The 23,130-nt window shown below is 49.0% G+C and overlaps 1 protein-coding gene across 3 annotated transcripts in view; it reads left to right on the top strand.

The window, feature by feature from the left end:
* The window catches only part of LOC142256088 (zinc finger protein 10-like), an 85,902-nt gene that overhangs the window by 7,653 nt on the left and 55,119 nt on the right, over positions 1-23,130 (top strand). For all 3 annotated transcript variants that reach the window (XM_075327607.1, XM_075327606.1, XM_075327605.1), the window contains exons 2-5: positions 1,332-1,411; positions 5,687-5,813; positions 11,976-12,083; positions 17,868-17,945. In XM_075327607.1, the coding sequence (XP_075183722.1) occupies positions 1,400-1,411; positions 5,687-5,813; positions 11,976-12,083; positions 17,868-17,945 (325 nt within the window). In that variant the 5' untranslated portion in view covers positions 1,332-1,399. The remainder of the gene's footprint in view (positions 1-1,331; positions 1,412-5,686; positions 5,814-11,975; positions 12,084-17,867; positions 17,946-23,130) is intronic.

Raw genomic sequence — 23,130 nt, 5'->3', positions numbered from 1 at the left:
ATTTTGTTATACAGATGTTTATTTTCTTTGTATATATTGGAACAAAAAAAAAAAAAAGAAACAGAAAGAAAGGCAAATTGGATATAATTTCACACTAAACTCCACAAATAGCCCGGACAAAATTGTTGCCCCCTCATCTTAATATTTGGTTGCACACCCTTTGTAATAAATAACTGCTATGAGTTCCTATAAGGCTATGTGCGTACTGGGCGTTTTTTTTCTTTTAAATGTTTTTATTAATTTAACACAAAGTAATATTAATATAACCAGACATGTTATGAAACTATACATTGCTGATTTTAGTAAACAACTCACATGTCAATATTCTAGGTTATAGAATGTTACTTTTAAATTTAACCACTACATACTAAATTACTATAACAATAAAATACATCAACTTTTAATCTGTCTTCTTTACTCGTTGGGGGCGTTTTTGTGCGGTTTTTGTCACTAAAAACGCACCCACTGCAAAAATGCGTCAGTAAAAACGCATGCGTTTTGTTACGTTTTTGGCTGCGTTTTGCTGCGTTTTTCCAATACATTGCATGGGTGGAAAACGCAGTAAAACGAAGAAAGGAATTGACATGGCCATTTTTTTTTCAGCTCAAAAATGCAGCTAAAAAAAAAAAGTTAATACACTAAAAGAATTGTAACAGTTAATTGAAAATTATACTTTGTGTACCCTTGTTTTGAGACAAATATATAATAATAAAGATATATTAAACCTAAAAAAAAAAAAAAAAAAGTTTTGTGCCGACAGCAAAAATGAAAACTCAAAGGTTTTGCTGGGGAAGCAAAGTCATGCAGTTTTGAGCCCAAAAACGCACCGAAACGCACCCAAAAAACGCACTGTGCACACACAGCCTAACCGTCCACAAGCTTCTTCCTCCTCTCACCTGGAATTTTGGCCTCTTCTTTATAATCTGCTCCTGGTCTCTCTTATGTGAAGACGTCTTCTCTTCTCCCAACAGTAATTGTAAGATCTCTCCACAAGAGTCAATGGGGTTTAGATCTTGACTCATTGCGGCCACTTCAGGACTCTCCAGCGCTTTGTTTCAGGCCATTTCTGGGGGCTTCTTGAAAAATGTTTGGGGTCATGACCTAGGACACAAACCTAGCGTTCAGTTCAGTTGGACCAGCAGAACCCAAACTTCCACGGGTCCACTCCTCTCTAGTTACGGGGTCTCCACCTCCTGGTTTCTGCGGTTCCTCCACTTCTCAGTAATATCCCTCTCAGGTGTCTGTTCACACAGGACATGTGCAGATGAGCTATAAAGTATCTCTTTGTAATAAAATTTCTTTCGGCACTTGTGTTTTTTTTTTTAATCTAGTGAATGCGGTTAGTGCTCGCAGCAGCCATAAAGCAGGACACCGCACGGACTGATCCCGAGACCACACAATGTCCCATCAGGTGAGAACAGCCGCCATTCACTAATGGACAGTTACCGAGGATCTCTCCGCTTCCCTGACTTGTCTCTTTTAGGAAATCCTTGTATTCCCCATTAAAGAACAGTTCTTTTATTACATCTTCTTTATTCCTTGACATTGTGTAGCTCCTCTATTGTTCTTCCTGGAAATGTATGAATAAATTAACCAACAACTGTGTTACCATCTTCTTAGTCACTGTCTCCATAATGCCAGATATATAGCGTATACTGTGTCCTGGGTATGGGGAACCCCACGCTGTCAGGTATATAGCGTATACTGTGTCCTGGGTATGGGGAACCCCACGCTGTCAGGTATATAGTGTATACTGTGTCCTGTGTATCAGGAACCCCACGCTGTCAGGTATATAGCGTATACTGTGTCCTGGGTATCGGGAACCCCACGCTGTCAGGTATATAGTGTATACTGTGTCCTGTGTATCAGGAACCCCACGCTGTCAGGTATATAGCGTATACTGTGTCCTGGGTATCGGGAACCCCACACTGTCAGGTATATAGCGTATACTGTGTCCTAGGTATCGGGAACCCCACGCTGTTAGGTATATAGCGTATACTGTGTCCTGGGTATCGGGAACCCCACACTGTCAGGTATATAGCGTATACTGTGTCCTGGGTATCGGGAACCCCACGCTGTCAGGTATATAGTGTATACTGTGTCCTGGGTATCGGGAACCCCACACTGTCAGGTATATAGCGTATACTGTGTCCTGGGTATCGGGAACCCCACGCTCTCAGGTATATAGTGTATACTGTGTCCTGGGTATCGGGAACCCCACGCTGTCAGGTATATAGCGTATACTGTGTCCTGGGTATCGGGAACCCCACACTGTCAGGTATATAGTGTATACTGTGTCCTGGGTATCGGGAACCCCACGCTGTCAGGTATATAGTGTATACTGTGTCCTGGGTATCGGGAACCCCACGCTGTCAGGTATATAGCGTATACTGTGTCCTGGGCATCGGGAACCCCACACTGTCAGGTATATAGTGTATATTGTGTCCTGGGTATCGGGAACTCCACACTGTCAGGTATATAGTGTATACTGTGTCCTGGGTATCGGGAACCCCACACTGTCAGGTATATAGTGTATACTGTGTCCTGGGTATCGGGAACCCCACACTGTCAGGTATATAGTGTATACTGTGTCCTGGGTATGGGGAACCCCACGCTGTCAGGTATATAGTGTATACTGTGTCCTGGGTATCGGGAACCCCATGCTGTCAGGTATATAGCGTATACTGTGTCCTGGGTATCGGGAACCCCACACTGTCAGGTATATAGCGTATACTGTGTCCTGGGTATCGGGAACCCCACACTGTCAGGTATATAGCGTATACTGTGTCCTGGGTATCGGGAACCCCATGCTGTCAGGTATATAGTGTATACTGTGTCCTGGGTATCGGGAACCCCACGCTGTCAGGTATATAGTGTATACTGTGTCCTGGGTATCGGGAACCCCATGCTGTCAGGTATATAGCGTATACTGTGTCCTGGGTATCGGGAACCCCACGCTGTCAGGTATATAGCGTATACTGTGTCCTGGGTATCGGGAACCCCACGCTGTCAGGTATATAGCGTATACTGTGTCCTGGGTATCGGGAACCCCACACTGTCAGGTATATAGTGTATACTGTGTCCTGGGTATCGGGAACCCCACGCTGTCAGGTATATAGCGTATACTGTGTCCTGGGTATCGGGAACCCCACGCTGTCAGGTATATAGCGTATACTGTGTCCTGGGTATCGGGAACCCCACGCTGTCAGGTATATAGCGTATACTGTGTCCTGGGTATCGGGAACCCCACACTGTCAGGTATATAGCGTATACTGTGTCCTGGGTATCGGGAACCCCACACTGTCAGGTATATAGCGTATACTGTGTCCTGGGTATCGGGAACCCCACACTGTCAGGTATATAGCGTATACTGTGTCCTGGGTATCGGGAACCCCACGCTGTCAGGTATATAGCGTATACTGTGTCCTGGGTATCGGGAACCCCACGCTGTCAGGTATATAGCGTATACTGTGTCCTGGGTATCGGGAACACCACACTGTCAGGTATATAGCGTATACTGTGTCCTGGGTATCGGGAACCCCACGCTGTCAGGTATATAGCGTATACTGTGTCCTGGGTATCGGGAACCCCACGCTGTCAGGTATATAGTGTATACTGTGTCCTGGGTATCGGGAACCCCACGCTGTCAGGTATATAGTGTATACTGTGTCCTGGGCATCGGGAACCCCACGCTGTCAGGTATATAGTGTATACTGTGTCCTGGGCATCGGGAACCCCACACTGTCAGGTATATAGTGTATACTGTGTCCTGGGTATCGGGAACCCCACACTGTCAGGTATATAGTGTATACTGTGTCCTGGGTATCGGGAACTCCACACTGTCAGGTATATAGTGTATACTGTGTCCTGGGTATCGGGAACCCCACACTGTCAGGTATATAGTGTATACTGTGTCCTGGGTATCGGGAACCCCACACTGTCAGGTATATAGCGTATACTGTGTCCTGGGTATGGGGAACCCCACACTGTCAGGTATATAGCGTATACTGTGTCCTGGGTATCGGGAACTCCACACTGTCAGGTATATAGTGTATACTGTGTCCTGGGTATCGGGAACCCCACGCTGTCACGTATATAGTGTACACTGTGTCCTGGGCATCGGGAACCCCACACTGTCAGGTATATAGTGTATACTGTGTCCTGGGTATCGGGAACTCCACACTGTCAGGTATATAGCGTATACTGTGTCCTGGGTATCGGGAACCCCACACTGTCAGGTATATAGTGTATACTGTGTCCTGGGTATCGGGAACTCCACGCTGTCAGGTATATAGCGTATACTGTGTCCTGGGTATCGGGAACCCCACGCTGTCAGGTATATAGCGTACACTGTGTCCTGGGTATCGGGAACCCCACACTGTCAGGTATATAGTGTATACTGTGTCCTGGGTATCGGGAACTCCACGCTGTCAGGTATATAGCGTATACTGTGTCCTGGGTATCGGGAACCCCACGCTGTCAGGTATATAGCGTACACTGTGTCCTGGGTATCGGGAACCCCACACTGTCAGGTATATAGTGTATACTGTGTCCTGGGTATCGGGAACTCCACGCTGTCAGGTATATAGCGTATACTGTGTCCTGGGTATCGGGAACCCCACGCTGTCAGGTATATAGCGTACACTGTGTCCTGGGTATCGGGAACCCCACACTGTCAGGTATATAGTGTATATTGTGTCCTGGGTATCGGGAACCCCACGCTGTCACGTATATAGTGTACACTGTGTCCTGGGCATCGGGAACCCCACACTGTCAGGTATATAGTGTATACTGTGTCCTGGGTATCGGGAACCCCACACTGTCAGGTATATAGTGTATACTGTGTCCTGGGTATCGGGAACCCCACACTGTCAGGTATATAGTGTATACTGTGTCCTGGGTATCGGGAACTCCACACTGTCAGGTATATAGCGTATACTGTGTCCTGGGTATCGGGAACCCCACACTGTCAGGTATATAGTGTATACTGTGTCCTGGGTATCGGGAACTCCACGCTGTCAGGTATATAGCGTATACTGTGTCCTGGGTATCGGGAACCCCACGCTGTCAGGTATATAGCGTACACTGTGTCCTGGGTATCGGGAACCCCACACTGTCAGGTATATAGTGTATACTGTGTCCTGGGTATCGGGAACTCCACGCTGTCAGGTATATAGCGTATACTGTGTCCTGGGTATCGGGAACCCCACGCTGTCAGGTATATAGCGTACACTGTGTCCTGGGTATCGGGAACCCCACACTGTCAGGTATATAGTGTATATTGTGTCCTGGGTATCGGGAACCCCACGCTGTCACGTATATAGTGTACACTGTGTCCTGGGCATCGGGAACCCCACACTGTCAGGTATATAGCGTATACTGTGTCCTGGGTATCGGGAACCCCACACTGTCAGGTATATAGTGTATATTGTGTCCTGGGTATCGGGAACCCCACGCTGTCACGTATATAGTGTACACTGTGTCCTGGGCATCGGGAACCCCACACTGTCAGGTATATAGTGTACACTGTGTCCTGGGTATCGGGAACCCCACACTGTCAGGTATATAGTGTACACTGTGTCCTGGGTATCGGGAACCCCACACTGTCAGGTATATAGTGTACACTGTGTCCTGGGTATCGGGAACCCCACGCTGTCACGTGTATCACTTTGTGTTTTTTCCCCAGGCCCCTATTATATTCTATGATGTCGCGGCCTCATTTACGGAGGAGCAGTGGTCACGTCTGGAGCAATGGCAGAAAGACGTCTACAAAAACGTCATGCGGGACATACATGAAGCCCTGGTCACATTAGGTGAGGCTCCTGTGCAGGGCACGATTATCAGGGACCAAAGGAGGGAAATGCCCCCGGACCACCACCATTTAGGGGCCATCACCACCTGATTAGGATGCATAGACGTCCCCGACTACAAGCCACTGTGGCTCCACCATGAATGGTTTTTGTGCACAATTTTTAGCTTTTCATCTAGAATTTCATTTTCTTTTTCGCTCCTAATTGGGAGACCCAGACAATTGGGTGTATAGCTATGCCTCCGGAGGCCACACAAAGTATTACACTAAAAGTGTAAAGCCCCTCCCCTTCAGCCTATACACCCCCCGTACTGCTACGGGCTCATCAGTTTTTTTGCTTTGTGCGAAGGAGGTCAGACATCCACGCATAGCTCCACAGCTTAGTCAGCAGCAGCTGCTGACTATGTCGGATGGAAGAAAAGAGGGCCCATAACAGGGCCCCCAGCATGCTCCCTTCTCACCCCACTCTTGTCGGCGGTGTTGTTAAGGTTGAGGTATCCATTGCGGGTACGGAGGCTGGAGCCCACATGCTGCTTTCCTTCCCCATCCCTCAATTAGGGCTCTGGGTGAAGTGGGATCCTTTCGGTCTCCAGGCACAGGAGACCGTGCTCCATCCACAGCTCCTGAGGACCTTGCTGGATAGGAGCCGAGTATCGTTCAGGGACATGGCCCTGCTACTTGGAGGTACTCTGTGTCCCCGTGGGGACCGCGCACAGCAACACTCCAGCATTGCTGGGTGTGCTAGTGCACCGGGGACAGCAGCGCTGACTGCGTTTGTGCCATTACACACTTCAGCATCGCTGAGTGTGTTCGTGTAGGGGGACTGCCGCGCTGACCGCCGCTGCCATGGTTATCCCTGCGGCGCGGCTGGGACTGTTAGTGCGCCGGGGACTTCCGCGCCGACCGCGCTTATACGGCGGCCGCGCTTATAACTATAGTCCCCGGCTTCTGCGGCCTAGTCTCATTCTTTTCCCGCCCCCAGCCCTGCCAGTCAGGGGAAGGGCGGGACGCTGTACAGGTCGGCAGCACTGAGGGCTGGAGCATGCTTTGCATACTCCACCCCCCTCACTCTGCACAGTGGGGCACCAGTTCCCGCACTTTTCTGGGTCACGCCCACGGCTCCCTCCTCTCCCCAGGACGCTGGCAGCCATTCCTCTCAGCTCTGCTAACGCTGGAGAGGAGAGACAAGCTCAAAGAGACCCAGGCAGGAATTCTGGTGCCCACACAAACGCTTTGCGCAGGCGGTAAGCAGCACCTGTGGTGCTGGCCCCACTAGTGCAGAAGTGTATTTATAGTTTATATGATTATAGTCTATACTTTACACTGTAGGGTGCACTGTTGATTTGTGGCTATTTACCCTCCTGTATTGCTCAGAGGAGACAACAGCATGTCGTCCACAAATAGCAAGGGTGCCATGGCACAGACTTACTATGCTGCCTGTGCAGCATGTACGGCTATACTGCCGGCAGGTTCCACTGACCCTCATTGTGTGCAATGCTCGGCCCCTGTGGCACTTTCTCAGCCGGAGCCTCTACTGGGGGTGGCCCAGGGAGAACCACCTGTTAATACTGTCCAGGTGACAGGGACGGAGTTTGCAGTTTTTACTGAAAGACTTTCTGAGACTATGGCTAAGATATTAGAAGCCTTGCAGTCCAGGCCGGCATCTCAAGCCAGGGGCACTGTGGTATCATTGTCCCCTGGTTCCCCTCAGTTGGAACAGCAATGTCTTCCCGGGGTGTCTCATGGATCCCAGGGTGAGGTCTCTGACATGGAACGCAGTCCCAGACCGACTAAGCGAGCTCGCTATGAAATTCCCTCGACATCATCACAATGTTCAGGGTCTCAGCGAGAGGACTCTCTGTATGATGAAGCGGAGGTAGCTGATCAGGATTCTGATCCTGAAGCCGCTCTCAACCTTGATACTCCTGATGGGGACGCCATAGTGAATGATCTTATTGCGTCCATCAATGAAATGTTGGATATTTCTCCCTCAGCTCCTCCAGTGGAGGAGTCAGCTTCTCAGCAGGAGAAATTCCGTTTCAGGTTTCCCAAGCGTACAAAGAGTATGTTTCTGGACCACTCTGACTTCAGAGAGGCAGTCCAGAAACACCGAGCTTATCCAGATAAGCGTTTTTCCAAGCGCCTTAAGGATACACGTTACCCTTTCCCCCTGACGTGGTCAAGGGCTGGACTCAGTGTCCCAAGGTGGATCCTCCAATCTCCAGACTGGCGGCTAGATCCATAGTTGCAGTGGAAGATGGAGCTTCACTCAAGGATGCCACTGACAGACAGATGGAGCTCTGGTTGAAATCCATCTATGAAGCTATCGGCGCGTCTTTTGCTCCAGCATTCGCAGCCGTATGGGCACTCCAAGCTATCTCAGCTGGTCAGGCGCAAATTGACGCACTCACGTACGTCTGCGCCGCAGGTGGCGTCCATAACCTCTCAAACGTCGGCATTTGCGTCCTACGCTATTAATGCTGTCCTGGACTCTGCGACCCGTACGGCGGTTGCAGCCGCCAATTCGGTGGTAATACGCAGGGCCTTGTGGCTGCGGGAATGGAAGGCAGATTCGGCTTCCAAAAAGTGCTTAACTGGATTGCCATTTTCTGGCGACCGTTTGTTTGGTGAGAGATTGGATGAAATCATCAAACAATCCAAGGGAAAGGAAACATCCTTACCCCAAGCCAAACCAAAAACACCCCAACAGAGGAGGGGACAGTCGAGGTTTCGGTCCTTTCGGGGTGCGGGCAGGTCACAATTCTCCTCGTCCAAAAGGCCTCAGAAGGATCAGAGGAACGCCGACGCATGGCGGTCTAAATCACGCCCTAAAAAGACCGCCGGAGGTGCCGCTACCAAGGCGGCTTCCTCATGACTTACGGCCTCCTCACACCGCATCCTCGGTCGGTGGCAGGCTCTCCCGCTTTTGCGACACCTGGCTGCCACAAGTAAAAGACCGTTGGGTGAGAGACATTTTGTCTCACGGTTACAGGATAGAGTTCAGCTCTCGTCCTCCGACTCGATTCTTCAGAACATCTCCGCCTCCCGAGCGAGCCGAGGCTCTTCTGCAGGCGGTGGGCATTCTGAAGGCAGAAGGAGTGGTGGTCCCGGTTCCTCTTCAGCAACAGGGTCACGGTTTCTACTCCAACCTGTTTGTGGTTCCAAAGAAGGACGGGTCCTTCCGTCCTGTTTTGGACCTAAAACTGCTCAACAAACACGTAAGGACCAGGCGGTTCCGGATGGAATCCCTCCGCTCCGTCATCGCCTCAATGTCCCAAGGAGATTTCCTAGCATCGATCGATATCAAGGATGCTTATCTCCACGTACCAATTGCTCCAGAGCATCAGCGCTTCTTGCGCTTCGCCATAGGAGACGAACACCTTCAGTTCGCGGCACTGCCGTTCGGCCTGGCGACAGCCCCAAGGGTTTTCACCAAGGTCATGGCTACAGTAGTTGCGGTCCTCCACTCTCAGGGTCACTCAGTGATACCTTACTTAGACGATCTGCTGGTCAAGGCACCCTCTCAAGAGGCATGCCAACACAGCCTCAACGTTACTCTGGAGATTCTCCAGAGTTTCGGGTGGATCATCAATTTTCCAAAGTCAAATCTGACACCGGTCCAATCACTGACATATCTTGGCATGGAGTTTCATACTCTTCCAGCGATAGTGAAGCTTCCGCTGGACAAACAGTGTTCACTACACACAGGGGTACAATCTCTCCTTCAAGGTCGGTCACACCCCTTGAGGCACCTCATGCACTTCCTGGGGAAGATGGTGGCAGCAATGGAAGCAGTCCCTTTCGCGCAGTTTCACCTGCGTCCTCTTCAATGGGACATCCTACGCAAGTGGGACAGGAGGCCGACGTCCCTAGACAGGAACGTCTCCCTCTCTCAAGCAACCAAAGCTTCCCTTCGGTGGTGGCTTCTTCCCACCTCATTATCGAAAGGGAAATCCTTCCTACCCCCATCCTGGGCGGTGGTCACGACGGACGCGAGCCTGTCAGGGTGGGGAGCAGTTTTTCTCCACCACAGGGCTCAGGGTACGTGGACTCAGCAAGAGTCCTCACTTCAGATCAATGTTCTGGAGATCAGGGCAGTGTATCTTGCCCTAAAAGCGTTCCAGCAGTGGCTGGAAGGCAAGCAGATCCGAATTCAGTCGGACAACTCCACAGCGGTGGCTTACATCAACCACCAAGGTGGGACACGCAGTCGGCAAGCCTTCCATGAAGTCCGGAGGATTCTGCTGTGGGTGGAAGCCACAGCATCCACCATATCCGCAGTTCACATCCCGGGCGTAGAAAACTGGGAAGCAGACTTTCTCAGTCGCCAGGGCATGGACGCAGGGGAATGGTCCCTTCACCCGGACGTGTTTCAGGAGATCTGTTGCCGCTGGGGGATGCCGGACGTCGACCTAATGGCGTCACGGCACAACAACAAGGTCCCAACATTCATGGCTCGATCTCAAGATCACAGAGCTCTGGCGGCAGACGCCTTAGTTCAGGATTGGTCGCAGTTTCAGCTTCCTTATGTGTTTCTTCCTCTGGCTCTGTTGCCCAGAGTGTTACGCAAGATAAGGGCCGACTGCCGCCGCGCCATCCTCGTCGCTCCAGACTGGCCGAGGAGGTTGTGGTACCCGGATCTGTGGCATCTCACGGTCGGCCAACCGTGGGCACTGCCAGACCGACCAGATTTGCTGTCTCAAGGGCCGTTTTTCCATCTGAATTCTGCGGCCCTCAACCTGACTGTGTGGCCATTGAGTCCTGGATCCTAGCGTCTTCAGGATTATCTCAAGAGGTCATTGCCACTATGAGACAGGCTAGGAAACCAACGTCCGCCAAGATCTACCACAGGACGTGGAAAATATTCCTGTCATGGTGCTCTGCTCAGGCGTTTTCTCCCTGGCCATTTGCCTTGCCCACTTTTCATCTCAATCAGGACATCTCCTTACCCTCGTTTTGTCCTCATCCAGTTCACCAATGTGAAAAGGATTTGCACTTGTTAGATCTGGTGAGAGCACTCAGACTCTACATTTCTCGTACGGCGCCCCTGCGCCGCTCCGATGCTCTCTTTGTCCTTGTCGCTGGCCAGCGTAAAGGGACACAAGCTTCCAAATCAACCCTGGCTCGGTGGATCAAGGAACCAATTCTCGAAGCTTACCGTTCCTCGGGGCTTCCGGTTCCCTCAGGACTGAAGGCCCATTCTACCAGGGCCGTGGGAGCGTCCTGGGCCTTGCGACACCAGGCTACGGCTCAGCAGATGTGTCAGGCAGCTACCTGGTCGAGCCTGCACACTTTCACGAAACACTATCAGATGCATACCTATGCTTCGGCAGATGCCAGCCTAGGTAGGCGAGTCCTTCAGGCGGCAGTTGCCCACCTGTAGGACGGAGCCGTTACGGCTCTATTATGAGGTATTATTTACCCACCCAGGGACTGCTTTTGGACGTCCCAATTGTCTGGGTCTCCCAATTAGGAGCGACAAAGAAGAAGGGAATTTTGTTTACTTACCGTAAATTCCTTTTCTTCTAGCTCCAATTGGGAGACCCAGCACCCGCCCCTGTTTTTTGTATACACATGTTGTTCATGTTAAATGGTTTCAGTTCTCCGATATTCCTTCGGATTGAATTTACTTTAAACCAGTTTATAATTTTTTCCTCCTTCTGGCTTTTGCACCAAAACTGATGAGCCCGTAGCAGTACGGGGGGTGTATAGGCTGAAGGGGAGGGGCTTTACACTTTTAGTGTAATACTTTGTGTGGCCTCCGGAGGCATAGCTATACACCCAATTGTCTGGGTCTCCCAATTGGAGCTAGAAGAAAAGGAATTTATGGTAAGTAAACAAAATTCCCTTCTTTCAGCCACGTCATGCTTATCTGAGCACATTGGTGAATTAGTAGTGTACATGTAGTGTAGTCTAACAAATCGTTAAGGGACCTTCATGTCTTTCCAAAATTGCATTTATGGCCTCTAATACGGCTCTATTTGTAAATATGGTGAAATTACTTTAAAACTAACAATTCCCCACGGGTGCAGTAACATAAAATCACCTCCACACCCTGTGCAAATGCAGGTCATTACATTCCAGCACAGTCTATGGAGGGGAACTACAATCCCCAGCATGACCTGATATCTGACAGCTTTGATTTATGTATGCTTTATCCTCACAGGGTATGCCATCACTAATCCGGATGTCTTATTTAACATTAAGAAGCAGGACCAGTCGTGTATTCGCATTGACTGCAGTTCTGGAGAAAGGAAAGAGATCCCAGTTGGAGGTGAGATAGCATCTGTCACAAGGAGATTTTTGCATGTATCGCTAACTGTAACAGCGGCGTCAGGACCTGTGGAGACTGCAGATTCTGGCACTCTGACTGCTGACTTCTCTGGAGATGCAGGCGTTGGCCCATTGACCTAGACAGGCTAGCAAGAGTTAATCCCTGCTAGTCTGCTTGTTAGTCTCTTTGATCACATGCTGTGGGGGAGCCAGTCCCATTCACTTCGCTCCTATATATGCTGGCTGGACTATTCCATTAATGCCAGCTATAGCTTCTCTATACTGGTTTGCTGAGGTGTTATGATCCAGACTCACTGGTGGTTGTTGTGCATTACCGTTGTGAGCGATTTTGCTATTAACACTTGTCTTTTCTCTCTCGCCTTATTGGGGGACACAGGACCATGGCAGGTCCAGATCATTGTTGGAGAGGGTCTCCCTGCATCAGCGCCGGCTGCAGCTTCGCGCTGTCTCCAGCCTGCATGCTCCTTACCTCAGTAGCATCGCAGGTCCGGCACTAATTTAGTCCCCGGCTTTGGCCTAGCACGGGTGCTTGCTGCACCCCTTTGCTCAGTACTCCTTCCGCGGCCGCTGCCATGGTGCTGTGAACCCCAATGAAGGCTCAGAGTAAAAGATTTTACGGTGAGTACACAAAAATCTTCCTTTTGTTGCTGCCTTACTTCTCTTGCTTTTCTCCTTTGTCTCTTACTGTTTATTCTTGTGAGTCTGCAGTGTGTCTGAATTTTGTTGTCCCCTGTCTGTCTTAATCAGTGTTTTCATCGCATTCCTGCCCCTTCCTTCCCTGTGGGGGTGGGGGAGTAACAGATTATATCTGGTCAGGAGAATAGTGTGGCATGGGACCCCAGCGTCTCCACCTTTAGGGGTAATCTGGGGGTTAGATATAGTCTATGATCCCCTAGCGTTAGGGACAGTATAGCAGCCCCCTGTCTCTCGCTATCCTGCAGTCACATCATGACAGCATCATAATAAAGTTACTCCCAAATTATGAATTTATTACATAGCTTTAGAAAAAGAGGTAACTTACTGATCACTGGAGGCCTATCCACTGAGACCCCCAAGCTCTGCGGAGTCCCATGTGGAGGGGAGCAGCGGTACACACTCGATCTTTGCTCCATTCATTGTCTTTGGGACTGATGGAAATAGCCGTGCAAGGTGGAGATCGGCAAAGCCTGGTTTGCATGCTTCACCTCCAGCAGCTAATTAGTTGTACCCTATCCATTGGATAGGGGATAAATTCATGTTTTGGGAACAACATACACAAAACATTTCAGGGGTCCAGTTGTAAATAATCTTGACTACCCTGTACATGTAACCAATACATATACAGTGGAACCTTTGTTACCGAGAACAATCCGTTCTGGGACTGTGCTTGTAAACCAAGTTACTCGTTCAGCAAAGCAAGATTTCCCATAGGAAATAATGCAACCTCACACAATTCCTTCCACAACTTGTGCAATGTCCCATCCTGGTCCCCTATTGTGCTACTGCAAACACGCACACACATATTATGCTCTACTTACCCTCTGTTCCCTCGACGGCCTCCTGGTTCTTGTAGTCCGTAGGTACAGCATGTATATCGGGTAACCATCGCAACGATGAAGGAACTTCCGCTGTCAGCTGCTACTCAAAGGCAGCGCGCTGGCCAATCAGAGGCAAGCGGCTCATGCCTCTGATTGGCCACACACTGACGTCAAAGGCAGGAGCCGCTTGCCTCTGATTGGTCAGCTCGCTGCCTTTGAGAAGTGCTGACAGCGGAGGTTCCTCCATCGTCGCGATGGTTACCTGATGCACATACTGTACCTGCGGACTACAAGAACCAGGAGGCCGGCGAGGGAACAGAGGGTAAGGTGAGCATAATATGTGCGTGTGTGTGTGCATGTGTGTTTGTGTGGACTGCAAGAGCGGGTCAGAGCGCGGTGGATGTACGGAACCGGAAGTGTGTGCGGTGAGTATTTGCTCGTACGGCAAAGCTTGCTCATAAACGGAGTTACAAATTTACAGCAAGCTTTGCTCATATAGCGAAATACTCTCACACCAAGTTACTCGTATAGCATAACATATGCTATGTATATATCGTCAGCATAACACAATTTAAGTACAGATGTGTTGACACGGCCTAAGCTCCATTATACGTGGTTAACAAAATGCAAAACTTATAGCTGTAAAAGGGGAACCAACTCCATATTAATGCCTGAGTATTTAGACTGGGACGTCATAAAAGCTCTTGTGGGTGCAATGTGTGTTACAGTAGTGTTATTTTATTAGAATATGAAACATCTCTGAAACAAATGGCTGAGTAGGTGAACATACTTGTTGATCCGTTGGGATTTTTTTTGTTATTTAGATTATATATATACAGTTAGGTCCAGAAATATTTGGACAGTGACACAAGTTTTGTTATTTTAGCTGTTTACAAAAACATGTTCAGAAATACAATTATATATATATAATATGGGCTGAAAGTGCACACTCCCAGCTGCAATATGACAGTTTTCACATCCAAATCGGAGAAAGGGTTTAGGAATCATAGCTCTGTAATGCATAGCCTCCTCTTTTTCAAGGGACCAAAAGTAATTGGACAAGGGACTCTAAGGGCTGCAATTAACTCTGAAGGCGTCTCCCTCATTAACCTGTAATCAATGAAGTAGTTAAAAGGTCTGGGGTTGATTACAGGTGTGTGGTTTTGCATTTGGAAGCTGTTGCTGTGACCAGACAACATGCGGTCTAAGGAACTCTCAATTGAGGTGAAGCAGAAGATCCTGAGGCTGAAAAAAAAGAAAAAATCCATCAGAGAGATAGCAGACATGCTTGGAGTAGCAAAATCAACAGTCGGGTACATTCTGAGAAAAAAGGAATTGACTGGTGAGCTTGGGAACTCAAAAAGGCCTGGGCGTCCACAGATGACAACAGTGGTGGATGATCGCCGCATACTTTCTTTGGTGAAGAAGAACCCGTTCACAACATCAACTGAAGTCCAGAACACTCTCAGTGAAGTAGGTGTATCTGTCTCTAAGTCAACAGTAAAGAGAAGACTCCATGAAAGTAAATACAAAGGGTTCACATCTAGCATCAAACCATTCATCAATTCCAAAAATAGACAGGCCAGAGTTAAATTTGCTGAAAAACACCTCATGAAGCCAGCTCAGTTCTGGAAAAGTATTCTATGGACAGATGAGACCAAGATCAACCTGTACCAGAATGATGGGAAGAAAAAAGTTTGGAGAAGAAAGGGAACGGCACATGATCCAAGGCACACCACATCCTCTGTAAAACATGGTGGAGGCAACGTGATGGCATGGGCATGCATGGCTTTCAATGGCACTGGGTCACTTGTGTTTATTGATGACATAACAGCAGACAAGAGCAGCCGGATGAATTCTGAAGTGTACCGGGATATACTTTCAGCCCAGATTCAGCCAAATGCCGCAAAGTTGATCGGACGGCACTTCATAGTACAGATGGACAATGACCCCAAGCATACAGCCAAAGCTACCCAGGACTTCATGAGTGCAAAAAAGTGGAACATTCTGCAATGGCCAAGTCAATCACCAGATCTTAACCCAATTGAGCATGCATTTCACTTGCTCAAATCCAGACTTAAGACGGAAAGACCCACAAACAAGCAAGACCTGAAGGCTGCGGCTGTAAAGGCCTGGCAAAGCATTAAGAAGGAGGAAACCCAGCGTTTGGTGATGTCCATGGGTTCCAGACTTAAGGCAGTGATTGCCTCCAAAGGATTCACAACAAAATATTGAAAATACAAATATTTTGTTTGGGTTTGGTTTATTTGTCCAATTACTTTTGACCTCCTAAAATGTGGAGTGTTTGTAAAGAAATGTGTACAATTCCTACAATTTCTATCAGATGTTTTTGTTCAAACCTTCAAATTAAACGTTACAATCTGCACTTGAATTCTGTTGTAGAGGTTTCATTTCAAATCCAATGTGGTGGCATGCAGAGCCCAACTCGCGAAAATTGTGTCACTGTCCAAATATTTCTGGACCTAACTGTATATATATATATATATATATATATATATATATATATATAGATATATATATACAGTGCTAGCCAAAAGTATTGGCACCCCTGCAATTCTGTCAGAGAATACTCAGTTTCTTCCTGATAATGATTGCAATCACAAATTCTTTGGTATTATTATCTTCATTTAATTTGTCTTCAATGAAAGAAAATAAAAAAAATTGTCATAAAGCCAAATTGGATATAATTCCACACCAAACATAAAAAAGGGGGTGGACAAAAGTATTGGCACTGTTTGAAAAATCATGTGATGCTTCTGTAATTTGTGTAATTAACAGCACCTGTAACTTACCTGTGGCACCTAACAGGTGCTGGCAATAACTAAATCACACTTGCGGCCAGGTGACATGGATTAAAGTTGACTCAACCTCTGTCCTGTGTCCTTGTGTGTACCACATTGAGCATGGAGAAAAGAAAGACCAAAGAACTGTCTGAGGACTTGAGAATCCAAATTGTGAGGAAGCATGAGCAATCTCAAGGCTACAAGTCCATCTCCAAAGACCTGAAAGTTCCTGTGTCTACGGTGCGCAGTGTCATCAAGAAGTGTAAAGCCCATGGCACTGTGGCTAACCTCCCTAGATGTGGAAGGAAAAGAAAAATTGACGAGAGATTTCAACACAAGATTGTGCGGATGGTGGATAAAGAACCTCGACTAACATCCAAACAAGTTCAAGCTGCCCTGCAGTCCGAGGGTACAACAGTGTCAACCCGTGCTATCTGTCGGCGTCTGAATGAAAAGGGACTGTATGGTAGGATACCCAGGAAGACCCCACTTCTTACCCCGAGACATAAAAAAGCCAGGCTGGAGTTTGCCAAAACTTACCTGAGAAAGCCTAAAACGTTTTGGAAGAATGTTCTCTGGTCAGATGAGACAAAAGTAGAGCTTTTTGGGAAAAGCCATCAAGATAGAGTTTACAGGGAAAAAAAAGAGGCATTCAAAGAAAAGAACACGGTCCCTACAGTCAAACATGGTGGAGGTTCCCTGATGTTTTGGGGTTGCTTTGCTGCCTCTGGCACTGGACTGCTTGACCGTGTGCATGGCATTATGAAGTCTGAAGACTACCAACACATTTTGCAGCATAATGTAGGGCCCAGTGTGAGAAAGCTGGGTCTCCCTCAGAGGTCATGGGTCTTCCAGCAGGACAATGACCCAAAACACACTTCAAAAAGCACTAGAAAATGGTTTGAGAGAAAGCACTGGAGATTACTAGAGTGACCAGAAATGAGTCCAGACCTGAACCCCATAGAACACCTGTGGAGAGATCTCACAATGGCAGTTTGGAGAAGGCACCTTCACATCTCAGGGACCTGGAGCAGTTTGCCAAAGAAGAATGGTCTAAAATTCCAGCAGATCATTGTAAGAACTCATTGATGGTTACCGGAAGCGGTTGTTCGCAGTTATTTTGCCTAAAGGTTGTGCAACCAAGTATTAGGCTAAGGGTGCCAATACTTTTGTCTGGTCCATTTTTTGAGTTTTGCTTGAAATGATCAATGATTTGATTTTTGTTTCATTCTCTTTTGTGTTTTTTCACTGCAAGCAAAATAAATGAAGATAATAATAACTAAGAATTTGTGATTGCAATCATTTTCAAGAAGAAACAGAGTATTATCTGACAGAATTGTAGGGGTGCCAATACTTTTGGCCAGCACTGTATACACATATTCTGTATTATAAATTAACACAATGATATTGTGCTATTTAGAGGGTTGTGTTTCTTTTCTTTAGATCATCCTGATATTTTAATAAGGATCGAGGCAGAAGACAACGAGGATCGGGATGAAGTTTATGTAGAGCCCTTGAATAGTGAGTTTTGGTTGCAATTTTGTAGCCTTTTCATGCCTCCATACAATTTCCAAATTAGAAAATATATACAGCTACACTCTGAGAAGCTAAAACATGCAAATATTGAATATAGGAATTTTGATACTGCATTACTGCTTTTTGGTACTATGTTTAAAAATGAGATACTTGGCTTATCAATTGGCCAATCCATGTGAGACCCACAGCCTGAACAACAAGGCGTATCGCTCTTTGTCAGGACCCTATCCTAATATGCCTCTATCCGGGATAAAAAAAACTACAAGTCATAGGTAGGTAGGATCCAACTAAAATAAAAATAACCCTTTTTTAAATAAAACAAAACGTGCGGCGGGTTCAGAAGTGATCAGGATTGTAGAATCATTCCCAGTTAATGTTCACGTCTATGGAGGTTATAGAAACAACATATCGCAGCCATACCTGGCTGTTTCCATAATCATGGCCACCCCCTGGCCACTAGATTATGGAAAGGTGTCCCCTCCCCATCTCAACCATCCATGTCTGTTTTGCAAATACCGTATATACTGGTGTATAAGACGACTTTTTACCCCCTTAAAATAATGGCTACAGTGGGGGGTCGTCTTATACGCCGGATATACGGGGGGGGGGGTGTATATATATATATATATACACTGCAGCGTCCAGGGGAGGTGGGGGCAGCAGCTCTGGAGCACAGGGGAACGCTGCGGGCTGCAGCCTTTGATCTCCTGCACCCGCTCATATAATATGCACAGCCGCTGTCCATCTCCAATGGTGCTGAAATCGCACGCAGTGAGGGGCTGGGGCAGCGGTGCATATTATATGAGCCTGCGTCCCAGTGTGATCGCACATGCCCCCCCCCCGTGTTAGATTTGGCCCCCAGGCTGCTGCTCATTCTAAAATAAAAAAGCTTTACTTACCCCTGCAGCGTTTCTCCCCGTGTCCCTGCTTCCACTGTGATCAGGCAGGCAGAGAGCTCAGCCTGCTGTGCCGATCACATGACCGCACTGAGAACCAGGAAGTGGAAGAACAGAAGCACGGAGCCAGACAGGAGGGAGCTCAGCGCTGCAGGAGATAAGGAAAGAGGGTTTTCTTCATCGTACCTTATGGGAGACCCAGACCATGGGTGTATAGCTTCTGCCTCCGGAGGACACACAAAGTACTACACTCAAACGTGTAGCTCCTCCCTCCTAGCATATACACCCCCTGGTAGCCAGTCCTAGCCAGTTCAATGCTTTGTGTTCAGGAGGTCACACACACACATGCATTCTCTGATTTTTGATTTTTGATTTTTTGGATTTCAAAGATTTGGAAGAAAAGCGGGTCCAATCTGGACTCCCGGCATGTCCCTTCTCACCCCACTGTGTCGGCGGTGCTGTTAAGGTTGACTTTACAAGGCTGGAGCCTTCACATGCCGCTCTCCTTCACCATCCCTTGGGGCTCTGGCTGAAGTGGGAGCCAACTCGGTTCTCACTGCTTTGCAGGAGACCGGTCTCCATCCGCAGCCCTGTTCAGGATCCTGTCGGACGGAGCATTTAACCCCCCCCAGGGACCTGGCACCTGCGTCTCAAAAGCTAAGTATGAGACGTTTTTACCACTGAAAGTGGTCTTTCCAGGGTCCCTTGTACTTTATTTATTGGGGGGAGTGTGTTATATGTCTGGGGTAACATTTCCGGCCGGTTCTCCAGTTTTCACTGGAGAACCGCGCCGATGGTGCCTGCACGCTGGCCGCATGTTTAAATCTAGGCCCCGGCTTTGCCTGAGGCCTAGTTTCGGTTTCACTCCCTCTGCATGTCAGTCATGCAGAGGGACAGTGTGGCTCCGCCCAGCGGCTGTTCAGCACAGGGAACGGACACTCCTCACTGAGGAAGGATTCCCTCCCCTGTATACCTCATTTGCCCGCTCTCAGTAGGCCCCGCCCCCTCGCCTGCGCTCCGGTCGCCATTTTCTCAGCGTTCTCAGTGTCTGCATAGGCACAGAGATACCTCATTGTGACAAGTGGGGGCCAGGGCTGGGGGACTGGAGGGCACAGAAATGTATGTTAAACGGTCTTGCAGCCACAACCTCCAGTTGTGCAGCTGCTTATATTCTCTGTTTATATACTCTGCTGGGGTCATTCTGGAGATGCATTCCCTCACAGAGCCCCCACCTCTGCAGCATGTCTCACATCAGAGCAAGGCTGCAAGGCTGTTCTTAATATGCTGCATGTAGACTCGTACTGCCTGTACTGAGCACATAAACACAGTGGTCCCTCAGCCTGGAGGCTCGTCAGTGGTCCTCCAGCTGCTCCGGGGGTGCTGAGCATGCATTAGCCCCCTTCTCAGGGCGCTTCTGCTGCTACGGCTCGCTCAGCAAGCTCTTAGAGGTCTCTTCAGCTGGTTTTCAGACCCCGTCCTCCTAAAATGGAGACGCAGGGTCCCCTGTCCTTCCCCGTCCCGCAGCTCTGATTCACGAGCTGACTCACTGGACGAGGAGGATGTCTTTACTGGGGGCTCGGACGCTACTTAATGTACCATTGATCTGTCCGAAAGTGACGCAGATGCTAATGATTTGATTGCGTCCATTATATTTGTACTGGACCTCAATCCGCCTGAATCAGGGGAGTATCCCTCTCTGGCAGAAAGGCATCAGTATACCTTAAGAGAACAAGGAGTGTGTTCCTTAACCACTCCAGTTTTCAGCCCACTGTGACCAAGCCCAGAGCCTGTCCTGACAGACGCTCCCAATGCGTGGTTCTGATGACTGTTTCCTCCTTCCACCAGAGGTGGTCAAGGAGTGGGCTCATTCACCAAGGGTGGTCCCTCCGGTGTCTAGTATTTCAGCCCAGATAGTTGTATCAGTGGCCGACGGCACCTCTCTAAGGATCCCACTGTACATTAATTCTGTACATTAATTCTGTACTGGACCTCAATCCGCCAGTATCAGAGGAGCAAACTTCTCTGGCAACAGGCCACCAGTTTACCTTGCCTAAGAGAATAAGGAGTGTGTTCCTTAACCACTCCAGTTTTCAGGCCACTGTGACCAAGCCCAGGGTCTGCTCTGGCAAACGCTTCCCAAAGCGTGGTTCTGATGACAGTTTTCCCCTTCCACCAGCGGTGGTCAAGGAGTGGGCTCATTCACCAAAGGTGGTCCCTCCGGTGTTTAGACTCTCAGCCCGGACGTTGTATCAGTGGCTGATGGCTCTTCACTTACGGTTTTGCTGTCCGCCAGTTTGTCCTTCTGGCCAAATCTGTATGGAGGCGGCAGGGCCTCGTTCTCCCCATTTGCAGCAGTGCGGCTTTCAAAGCCATCTCTGCTTCTCTAGAGGAGATGCATTCCCTCATAGGGACTTTTTGCCCGAAATGGTTGCCTTAACTTCCAGACTTCAGTCTTTTCATCCTATGCCATGTCTGCCATGCTGGAGACTCTCACCGCACTGCGGTGGCCTCTGCTAATTTTCTCGCTATCCGCAGGCTCCTGTGGCTTCGGAAGTGGACGGCGGATGCTTCTAAAGAAGTTCCTTGCTGGGCTCCCTTTTGCTGGGACCAGACTGTTCGGGAACAACTGGATGAAATTATTAAGGAAGCTCTTGGCGGGAAGAGTTTCTTCCATGCCACAAACCTAAACCAGGAAACCTGTCCAGGGCAGGAATCAGTCGAGGTTTCGTTCTTTTTGTTCCTCCATCTGATCGTTCTCTAAGCCCCTCGGCCTTGCCCACTGGCTCAGCCAAGGATCGTAAACCCAAATGGCGCGCGAGAAGACCGCAGGACATGCTGCCACTAAGTCAGCCTCCTCCTGACTATCTGGCCACGCCAGCAACGTCCTTGGTCGGTGGCAGGCTCTCCCACTTGGCGACGTATGATTTTAACACGTCTCCGATCAGTGGGTGCGAGATACCATCTCCCACGGCTACAGGATGGAATTCTATCCAGCCCGCCAAACAGATTTTTTTCTGTCAACTCCCCTCTGCTCCAAGGCCGCCGCCTTCTCACAGGCTGTGGCATTCTTGCAGGCCACTGGGGTAATTGTACCGGTTCCCGTCTGGGAACGGTTCTGAGATTTCTGCTTAAATCTATTCCTAGTACCCGAGGAGGGCGGTGCCTTCCGACCTGGATCTCAAGCTTCTCAAGCATGTTCAGGTGCGGCAGTTTCGCATAGAGTCTCTGCGATCAATCATTGACCCAAGGAGATTCCCTAGCATCCATCGACATCAGAGATGACTATCTGCATATGCCAATCGCAGTTTCACACCAGCGTTGGCTACGTTTTGCAATCAGAGTGGTCCAATTCGTGGCTCTTCCCTTTGGATTAGCCACGGCCCCTCGAGTATTCTCAAGGTCGGGGCAGCTGTGATTGCGGTCCTGCACCTCTAGGGGTTGGCAGTGATCTTTTTGTCCAGGACAGCCTTCTGCTCTGGGTTTCATCCAGTGCAGACTGTTAGCGGAGTGCCTCGCTCACTCTCGCCACTCTAAACAATTCGGGTGGTTTGTCATTCTGTCCAAGTCCACTCTGACTTCGACCCAGAAGTTCACAGACCCAGGGACGCAATTCGAGACTCTGTCGGCACTTGTGAATCTGCCCTTAGTCACACAGCAGTTCCTCCGCTGGCGGTCGACGTCGTTCCATCAGGCACCTAATACAGGTGCTGGATCAGATGGTGGTGTCAATGGGAGCAATTCCCTTGCCCAGTTCCATCTGCGTCCTCTACGGCTGGATGTTTTCCGCTGTCGGAACAAGCGGACTTCCTCCTTCCTCGGGTCGGTGGCTTTGCCACAGACCAGGGGCTCATTTCAATGGTGGCATCGTCCCCTCTGTCTCAGGGACGCTCCTTTTTGGCTCCGTCCCGGGTGATCCTCACCAAGATGCTAGTCTATCCGGCTGGGGAGCAGTATATCTCCACCATGGAGCGCAGGGCACTTGGACTCTGTCCGAATCAGCCCTCTGGATCAATGTGCTGGAAATCAGAGCTGTGTTTCTAGCTCTCTAAGCTTTTCACCATCGGTTGGCGGCCAGACACATTCGAGTCCAGTCAGACAACGCTACAGCGTTACCTACATCAACCTCCAGGGCGGGGCACTCAGCCGCCTGGCAATGTTGGAGGTTCATCGCATTCTTCAGTGGACGGAGGACTCCTAGTCCACCATATCCGCAGCCCACATCCCAGACGTGGAAAACTGGGAGGCAGATTGTTCTGCCGTCAAACCGTGGCTCC

The sequence above is a fragment of the Anomaloglossus baeobatrachus genome, chromosome 11 (assembly GCF_048569485.1).
Source record: "Anomaloglossus baeobatrachus isolate aAnoBae1 chromosome 11, aAnoBae1.hap1, whole genome shotgun sequence".
NCBI classification, from domain to species: Eukaryota; Metazoa; Chordata; class Amphibia; order Anura; family Aromobatidae; genus Anomaloglossus; species Anomaloglossus baeobatrachus.
This window is presented reverse-complemented; position numbering and strand designations above follow the sequence as displayed.